The sequence below is a fragment of the Meleagris gallopavo genome, chromosome 7 (genome assembly GCF_000146605.3).
Source record: "Meleagris gallopavo isolate NT-WF06-2002-E0010 breed Aviagen turkey brand Nicholas breeding stock chromosome 7, Turkey_5.1, whole genome shotgun sequence".
NCBI lineage: Eukaryota > Metazoa > Chordata > Aves > Galliformes > Phasianidae > Meleagris > Meleagris gallopavo.
This window is the reverse complement of record NC_015017.2, coordinates 472,038-481,216: the sequence shown is the minus strand read 5'-3', so window position 1 is coordinate 481,216 and position 9,179 is coordinate 472,038. Positions and strand designations below refer to the sequence as shown.

Sequence of the window (9,179 nt, the reverse complement as noted above, 5' to 3'; positions counted from 1 at the left end):
AGAGAAAGGCTATTTGTTCATGGCTGCAGTACTCCAGGACTACATCTTCTCACTACTTACAAATAACCAATATTAAATTTAAAACAAGAGGTCTTCAATTTTCAAAGCCACAGCTTTATAGAAACTGGAGAGTGTAGGTAGTTTGCTCTGCCAAAAAAAAAAAAAAAAGGAAATCTTTCTTCCACAGCTGTTCACTGAAGAAAATATCCTGCTTTTCCAGCATGACAATTACTTTGTAGATTAACAGGTTTGTTTTACTGCTGTATGTATTCAACATAACAAAACTTGGGACCAGCAGCCCAAAAATCCGTCCGAATTTGCATAGAGCACTTAAATAAACAAAATACAGCAAAGTGTTGTAACTACTTGATAATGAGTATTGTTGACACTTCTGAACACAAAAAAAAAAACAAAAAACAACAAAACAACATATCAAACCAAGGTGCTGCTGCAAGGTAGCCTTTGCATCAAGAAGCAGGGAGCTGGGGCTGTATCCTGAGGTCCGTGTCTGTGGAGACCAATCATTCTAAGGCTTCCAAGGGTCCTTGCCATCTGAATGTTTTCTCCTGGTGAAATTATATTTACACACATGCTGCCCACAGAACGATTCTCTAACTCCTCCCAGTAGCAGTATCCTTACCTGCATTTCTATTTCTATAGAAATTGACTTCCAATTGTAACAAAAAAAACTGGCTCTGCAACAGCATTCTTCAGCATGGTAAAAAATTTCAGAGGCAGGGGAAATAAAACTGGGTGCAAGGAGAGCATCAGCAGAACTCTGCACAAACCAGGGCAGTCAACATGAGAGTTGGTAGGAAGAAAAGCTATAGCACATCAATTTTAAGGCCTCCTAAAGCAGCACTCAACTAGTTTCCACATCCATGAAACAGGACAGCTTCAAAGGAGTTCCCAGGCCAGCCAAGTCTCAGCAGAGAGCCAAAGGGACACAGTGCGCTTCAGCACATCATCTCTGCAAGGCAGCCACACAAGAGCTGCCCAGAACCAGCATCTGGTCTCTTGATGTGCTTTAGTTCTGATCAAATATCCACCATGTCCATCAGGGCAGAGAGGTGAAGCTCAGAAGCAACTTCACCCTCCCTGTCAGCTCTGAGAAGCCTTTGCAAATGCTTCAGTCTGTCTGACAGCGCAGGGCTTCGGTCATCTATTGACAGCTCAAATCGTGCTTCACTCCCATCCTGGTCAGAAGGAAAAGAGAGATGAGACTGAGTAAGAAGCATTATCTAGCATTAACATGGGACCTCTCCGTTCACTGACCTCCCACTTTTCAGAACAACAAAGGAGGTCACCCCCAACTCCCCAAGGAGATATGGTTAAAATAGCATGTTCTGCTATTTCTGGAGCCAGCATTCCTGGGTCCATCCCAAAGCCAAAGGTGTACCCTCAGCCACAACTACAACTCCCTGTGTGCAACACTACAAGGGATACTATTATGACTGCCAGCGGCAGACAACAGTTCATCACATATGCTAACAGCATTTCTGATCTACAGAAAGTATGTGCCTCTTTGGGAAGTTTGTACACTAGAGCACAATTTTTCCCAAATCTATGCAACACTGCATAGTAAGGTTGTAGCCACTGAACTTCTGTGATTACAGCTGGTTTGGCACCCACACAATACTCTTCAGAGCCAGTCTTCAGTACCACCCTGTCTTACCACTTGAACAGATGACATGGGACTCTTGATCAACGGACCAGCAAGAGTTGGAGTGGAGATCAGGGACTGGGGAAGGTAGAGAGGAAAGCCCATGAGGTCACCAAGGGGCTCAATGTCCTCAGCTAGATATTGGTGCAACTGTTCTTCAAACCTGAAAAGAAAGGTCAACAGTCAGACTGCAGCCTGGTTTTGCTCTTGTAACCAGTGGGTAAGACATGAATTGGGAATTCAGAGGTATCTGAAAGAAAGAACCAAAGACAGCAGTCATTTCCAGTAGACAGCACCCACTGCTATTACAAAAATACAGTTGAAAGATATGGCCCAGAAACAACATAAACAAACTGAAGACTTCCAACTGATGGAGAAAGGAGAAAAGAGAGGAAACCCTTGGGCCAACCTCAAGAACTTTAGTTCTCAGACTTTGAGATCTGCATTGCTACTAGCATCAAACCAACATTCCCATGGTGAACTTAAGACAACATAGACAGAGACTACTGAACACTGCATATAACTATGCAGCTTTAACATTAGTGGCTTGATTGACCAATTTCCTATCATTACTCAGAGTTCCACTTATTTCTATCATGCCGGACTGTTCCTGTAACAAAAGTAGCAACTAGCAGGGAACTGCACTGAACAATTGCTTGATGAGGATATGAAAGTGGAGACAGACCAGGAAACAAGTCTACACTCCTAGTACTGCTGGACTTCAGCTTTCCAATGCATACAAGTTCACGATTGCTAACAACCCTGGACTGAAGCAGCAAGGATAGGATGATGCTCTTGTAACTCACCTTCTGCTTTCCACTTTCTCCAGTTTCAGTTGAGTTAACAGGCGCTCTGGGAGGTCCTGGGCTGAAGCTCTAAGTTCATCTGCACTGGAAACATTCCTTCTTTGCCCTGACAGTATGCTTACACCAGCACCATACTGATCTGACATGGAGACCCTACAGGGTTTCTTGAAAGAGACAGGAGATTTTACCCTTGACCTGGAATGGAGAGAAAGAAAATACAAAAAAAAAAATTAAAAAAATTTACGAGTTTGTTGATTCTTCCCTGTTAGCACAGAAATTCCAGGAAGTAAGTGACTGTTAAGAGACATGATCTCCTTGTACCCCAGTCTAACAAACCACCACTGGGAAGTGGGACTTGAGAGAAGCTGACAGAGGGTTGGGATTCAGCTCAATGAAATACAGCCACCCAATCTGCACAGGGGTAGAGAAGCGAGCTGGGCTCTTGAGAGCACTCAAATCTGTTACCCCAAAAGTCAAGCACAAGTTCTCTTTTAAACTCAAAACACTGCAAAGTTAATATGCAATTGTCAAAAAAAGTTAATCTGCAAACCATCTAACAGGTCCTGGCCACAATCATACGCAAAGAATAAGGCACTACCAAATAAAGGGTATGCTAATTATTTTTCTCCCTATGGTCTTCCCCTACACCTCACACCATTTTAGTTCCATGCTTCATCTACCTAGTGGACAAGTTTAATTCCAATGCCACAGCAGTGATTTCTTTGGCAGAACTTCAGTTACAACACTTTGAGCAGCTGCTCCAAGCAACCCCATTTCTTTGAGAGGAGTAACCCTAAAAATCACATCTAATTACGGTCTAATTTCCACATAAATGCCCTTGTACATCCCTTTGGGAAGATGTACAAAAGAACACTGAGAAAATGTCAATGCTGGTTCTCAGTACCATAGCACTATGCAACTTTGACAGAGGCCCTAAGTAACCTCCTTGGAGTTCATTAAACAGCTCTAGTTACGTAAGAGGGAACCAAATGCTTTTCAAGTAGCCTTGCATAGGCAGTGTCAGCAGCTTCCTCACCTCTTGTGGCCCTGCCGGATCTCCTCCTGTGTGCGTAGCCTGGCTTGTTCCCATGAAAAAGGGAGAGTGAAGTTCTTTAAATGTTCCTTGAAGTAATACACACGAATCTGGCCATCTTCACTTACTGCTTCTGTGAACAAACCCCAAACCACTGTTTATTATCAGTACAGATTTTTCCCTGAAAATAAAAGTTCAGTATTAAAAAGATTTGAGGGAAAACCGCATGATACCTTTCAAATTACCTCTCACTGTACTTTGCATGCAGAAAGGGGTTTGAGTGATTTACTGTTCAACATACCACATTACTGGGAATGACTTAAAAAAAAAAAAATGCTCCTTTATCCTCATTTATAAAATTCTTGTGCATCTAAGCTCAGTGTTCAGCAAGGGAAAGAGCTATTTCAAAGCAGACTGCCTAGAATTAAGCCAAACAGGGCACAGAAGTAACCATGTACACTCTACATTTTAAGTGAGCAGAATTTGAGATGCTAACTTCGTTAATCCATCAAAGTGCTCATTAAGAGCGGCAGTCTTTCATCTCAGGTGACCTGAGCTGATGTGGCTTGTAAAGGCAATTTAAACACTCCCTCCCAGTGGGAGAACAGGACTTGAAGTACTTATTATATGTTCCCATATGGAAATAAACATTCTAATCACAAGCTCAACTGATTATCAACAATTAATACACATTCTACACTGCAGAACGGTGTGTAGAACAAGCACAGTGCCATTCTGCAGTGAAGAAAGGTCAAGACCAGAGCTCCCTCCTTGCTACTCCCTGCATAAAGGCACCACTGTGAAGTTAATAAACACAGTTGTGCAGGAAGTGTCATCCTTGCTGTAAGACACACGATACCTGGTGCAACAGGCAGTTTGGGTGGTTTCCAGTCTCTCAGCTTATGATCAATGCACGTTGCCAGGATATCATCCCAAGGGATCTCATCAACAGAAGGTCCATCACCAGTGTTCCCTAATGGCCCATTTTTCCACTTCTGGTATGTTCTGCTCAACAGATTCTCCACTTGAGACTGGATCAGTGGTTGAGTATGGGAAGAACTGGCAATCTGAGATGCATACTGAAAAATCATTCGGCAAACAGGACGCCAAGGAGCTAGAGAAGGAAAAAAAAAGAACAGTAACAGTAACAACAAATACCAAAGCAGACTGCAAGAATCTGTGACAGAATCAGTTGATATAAGTTGACAGCTCAGCACAGAACGGGCACAACAGAGAAGGAATGAGCAGCTAAGAGGATGTTGCTACATAAGTACGTACCACCTAGTGGAGGCAGATCTAGGTAGGGGATCTGAAAGGACAGCACAGCCTTTTTCAGCCAAGCTAGGTGATCAGGCACGTTCCAATCCATGTGGGGCAACAGCTTGTTACCCCCAGGCTCTGAAAACTCAGTAACAGGCCAAGACAAGTCACAAAGATGCTCTGAGGATGCCACTTCTGATAGAAACTGGAGCACATTGTTGTACAGCTCTATGATGACCCCAGGCTCCTGAGATGGCAGGCCAGCTAAACGTCTCTCCTTCCAGTCATGGTAGAAGCGCTTGCCAAATTCACCATCGATGCCATCCTCAATGTACTCCTGAAGGGTCTGACTGCAGAGCTCAAGGGAGTTTGGGCACTGTGAAACCAACCAGCTCATAGCTGCAGAGATCTAAGACACGCAAAGCACAGGCGGTTGGAAACTGCACTCCCCAGGGAAACTGAGGATTCAACCCTGCAATCTTATGTTTGATAGAACACTACTTAAGATACTATGTAGCAAAATTCAAATAGATTGGTTTTAATCAGTCTCCAGGCCACTATTTGCAAGCACAAGTCAAACTGAAGGATGAGGAGAGGCTGTCTCAGAGAGTACTGTACAATCTCTCCTTCCTTGAGCCCTCCTTCAGTCCACCAACTGAAGATGAGACAAGAGAGGGTGACCTCCTATCAGCCAAGAGTGCTACAAAGTGACCTCTGCATTTTAGAACTGGGAGCATCAGGCAAAGAGGCTTACCCACCCCTAGCACTCTTCTCTTACCCTGCAACTGTAGCCCTGCTAGTCAACATAGGCAGGGCACACAAGAATGGATTTGCATGCGCTATGTACTTCAGTTTGTGCAATTTTCATTATTAGAAAGAACAAACATTATCTGTGGAGCAAATGCCAACTTGGTCAGTTAAAGGAATGCAGTCACCAATAATGGAAAAAGTTTTAGGCTAGTTCTGCCCTTAATTGGAACAGCTGTTAACAAGCACCCGAGTACAGCAAATTCAGGTACATGAAAAAAAACTGGTATAAGACTTTTGATCAAAAACTACAGTAAAGAAAATTTAACAGGAAATAATATTCCATTACAGAAGACTGCTGCAATCCAAGCTACAGAAAATGTAACGATCGCTCCTTACACTGCATTAATAATGAAGAAAGGTTAATGATTAGCCAAGCAAGGGCTCTTACCCTTCTGGTGCCTTCTAAGTCATTGATAGAACCTGGTAGCTCAACAATTATGTAGTCTGAAATAAGCTGGGCTGAAATCAAATCCTGGAGCATTAAACCTAAATAAGCAAATAAAAACAAAAAATAAAAAATAAAAAGCAACTCATATGCACTGATAGACAACAGATGGTTACCCCCTGCTCTGACTCAGTCTCACAGTCTGCATACATTCGCTGCGTGGCTTCCCTCTCCTTCCCTGCCCCTAGACTTTCAGGATCAAATACTGAGTGCAAAGGACTCAAAGGCTGAAAACTAAAGAAGAGCTCACTAATTTCTATACTGATCAAGTGTTAATGTATCTGGATTTCCACCACAGCACTGAAGTGTCCCTGTACTTCACGTCTTTTACTAGGCTGTGTACCTGAGGCTGCATAGACCTGAGACCCCTCAGCATTCACATTATTTACAAGCCTTTTGAAAACAACTGTATACCTTCTTCAACTTCTTTCTCTGTGGCCTCCTCTTCCAGACTGGGGACTAGAACCAGAAGTGGAACTGTTGGCTGGAAAGGTTTGGCCTGAAGTAATTGTTTCAACTGCAGCAAAGCAGAAAGCCAATAAACATCTTCTTCTGCAACATCTTCACTTCTAACTTGAGGGGGCAGGAGGAGAATGAGACCGCTGGTTCCAAGTAAGTCTTTTTGCGTACTGGATGCATCAAGCTCAGAGTCAGAGAGCACACCATGTACCACCTATACAATTAACAAAGATGAAAACAGTAAAGCAGCCAAAGAGCAATTTTCTGAACTGAAAAATGAAAACTGCAGGTCGTTTTCACCAGCATTCAGCTTTGACATTCATTACCAGGAGCTCTACAAAACCTCAGACAATGAATTATAAGAAAGAAGTCTCCAATAAATGCAGGTGAACATAGAAGTGTGCTTCAGCACCTGATCCAGCATCAGAAATTGGTAGGATTGAGGACTGACTGCTAAACTATATATAGGTAAGCATTTACTCAATGGACTGGAATCAAGAAAAAAATCCACACTTTTTTCTCTAGACCTTTTCAACAAACCAGTCTCCTCAGTGTCATCTCTCTCCATCAGACAGGACACAGTATGAAAAATCTTCCTCGTGACGTTCACTGAAAAAGACTGTGCGTGTTATGGCCTGCTCTCACTTACCTTAATACACACGCTGACTTTGATGTTTCTGCTCCCTCGTACGCCAGAAGAATTAAACAATGTCAGTGTTTGAATTCTAACTTCTTCACATGAAGCAGTTTTCTTCCAGCTTCTGTCTTTCAAGAACTTGGCCTTCAACCACTCTATCAATATCCTAGCAAACAGCAAGAAGTGCTTTTATTTTTTCTTATTTATTACTTTAACTGTAAGTCTTTTTAAGCATTGACTAAAAAGATAGTTTGTCTATCAGATGTCCTGAAATTCTCCATTACCTAACTAAAGGTTTTCTGTTTTCAATGTAAGGAAAAGCAATTCAGTGAACAATAGCAGGAGAAGATACAGACCACTGCAGTTAATTCTAATTTTATTTTTATTTTACTTGGAAGGAAAAAAAAAAGTTTGATATGGAAGGAGAAAAGTAGACATCAGGAACTGCATAACGCTACCCTTCCTTCATTCCATCACTATGCTTGAAAAAGAGACCATGGAATCAATGCTTCTGCTTACCTGTTGGGGTCATCCTCTTCATACTCATCATCATTTGGCAAAACCAACAGCACCTTCCAAAAAACCTGATCTTGTTTAATTGGAATATGTTCAGCGATCAATGAAGCAAGATCCAGAGGAGTCCATGCTAAATCACTTAAAGAGAGACAGAACTGGTAAAAAAAAAAAAAAAAAAGAACCCCTCAAGGCTGCTTTTCTTGTCTAGAACAAATTATACCACTGCAACTGGTTACTGTCTAATTCAGGAAGGTCTGAAATTAGACCTTATCCTTTAGCAAAGACTGGATGCCTTCAGGAACCACAGTTACCAAGCCTTACTTTGGGGATTGTGGTACCATGCACATTACTTCACTTCCACGCTACTTAAATATCCTGCTCCAATAAACTCACTGGGCCCTAGAACGCATGACAAGTTGTAAGAAAACAAATGCCTTGATGCACATCAAAAACATCAATTCCTTTGTGCCATGAGCTAGGCTCATAATGCCTTGTACTCCTCCTTATGGCTCATACTCCTCTAACATTGCCCAGATCCCCCCCAGCCGAAGTAGTAAATAAATAAATAAACAAACAATAATAATTATTAAAAAGTGTCTACACACATCCCAGATTCTTCAGGTTACAGCAATGGGTCCAGAGAGCCCAACACTTTCAAGAGTTTACTATCCAGTTCTCTCTTCTGAAAAATATTTACAGAATCAAGGCTGCAAGTGGACACCAAAGTATGGTTTACCATTCTGCAATGACACTTTCAAGTTCTACGGCATTTGTTGCACATTTTGTAGAAAGAAAATAAAGATCAAATGTCAACAAACCTTAACAACTGCTGATAGAAGTGCTGAACTTTGATATCATGTGCTGTCTTGTTTCTAAGCCAATTCAATCTGAAAACAAAAGACCTTTTGTTGTAATTTTTTTGGTATAATATGGGAATTTTAGCTATAGTTTGAGAATATTACAACCTGAGAAATACTACAGATGCTTCAGAAAGTTGCAGTTAAGTGGAAGAATGATTTCATTAGGTTTGAGTCTTTACTGCAAAACAATTAACTTTCACAATAGAAGCAGATAATTTGCTTTCCAAAACTCAGATTGCCATCTGCTGTCATAAATACCCTTACCTTGTGCAAGAGACTCCCAGCTTTCCTCCATTCCCCATGTTCACAATCCTCTTGCATAAGTTCTCCATGGTTATAGGCCACTCAGCACTGGGTGACAGGGCTTTCAGTTTATTTTTCAGATCCATGCAGCATGGAGCAGCTGGAAATGCCCTCATTTGACGTTTCAGCTTTGTTCGAGCTGCCACTGCCTCCCTCCACCTTCAGAAGAGAATAAATAAGGTCCTGTTAATTAAATCTTCTGCAGTCCAACAGGGTTCTTCTCTTTCCTCTTCAGATTGGATCAGACTATCAGTCTGAGTCTGCCCAGTGGAGATGGTGAGGTGGTGCAATAGCACAGAGCTGTGAACTCGCAGCTCAGCACTGGATGAGACCTGCCAACCATACGTGTCCAGCATCATAAACAGTCTGCTTTGTACTCTATTAAAA

General features: G+C 42.0%; 1 protein-coding gene across 1 annotated transcript in view; it reads right to left on the bottom strand.

Moving 5' to 3' along the window:
• Window positions 1-1,020: 1,020 nt before the first annotated feature.
• Window positions 1,021-9,179, bottom strand: part of MCM3AP (minichromosome maintenance complex component 3 associated protein) — a gene marked incomplete at its 5' end in the record, with an annotated part of 24,496 nt that continues 16,337 nt past the window's right edge. The window contains 12 exons of the mRNA XM_010713353.2: window positions 1,021-1,196; window positions 1,676-1,826; window positions 2,470-2,664; window positions 3,506-3,635; window positions 4,362-4,616; window positions 4,781-5,171; window positions 5,961-6,058; window positions 6,432-6,690; window positions 7,126-7,279; window positions 7,633-7,767; window positions 8,448-8,516; window positions 8,754-8,951. Of these exons, the coding sequence (XP_010711655.1) occupies window positions 1,038-1,196; window positions 1,676-1,826; window positions 2,470-2,664; window positions 3,506-3,635; window positions 4,362-4,616; window positions 4,781-5,171; window positions 5,961-6,058; window positions 6,432-6,690; window positions 7,126-7,279; window positions 7,633-7,767; window positions 8,448-8,516; window positions 8,754-8,951 (2,194 nt within the window). The remainder of the gene's footprint in view (window positions 1,197-1,675; window positions 1,827-2,469; window positions 2,665-3,505; window positions 3,636-4,361; window positions 4,617-4,780; window positions 5,172-5,960; window positions 6,059-6,431; window positions 6,691-7,125; window positions 7,280-7,632; window positions 7,768-8,447; window positions 8,517-8,753; window positions 8,952-9,179) is intronic.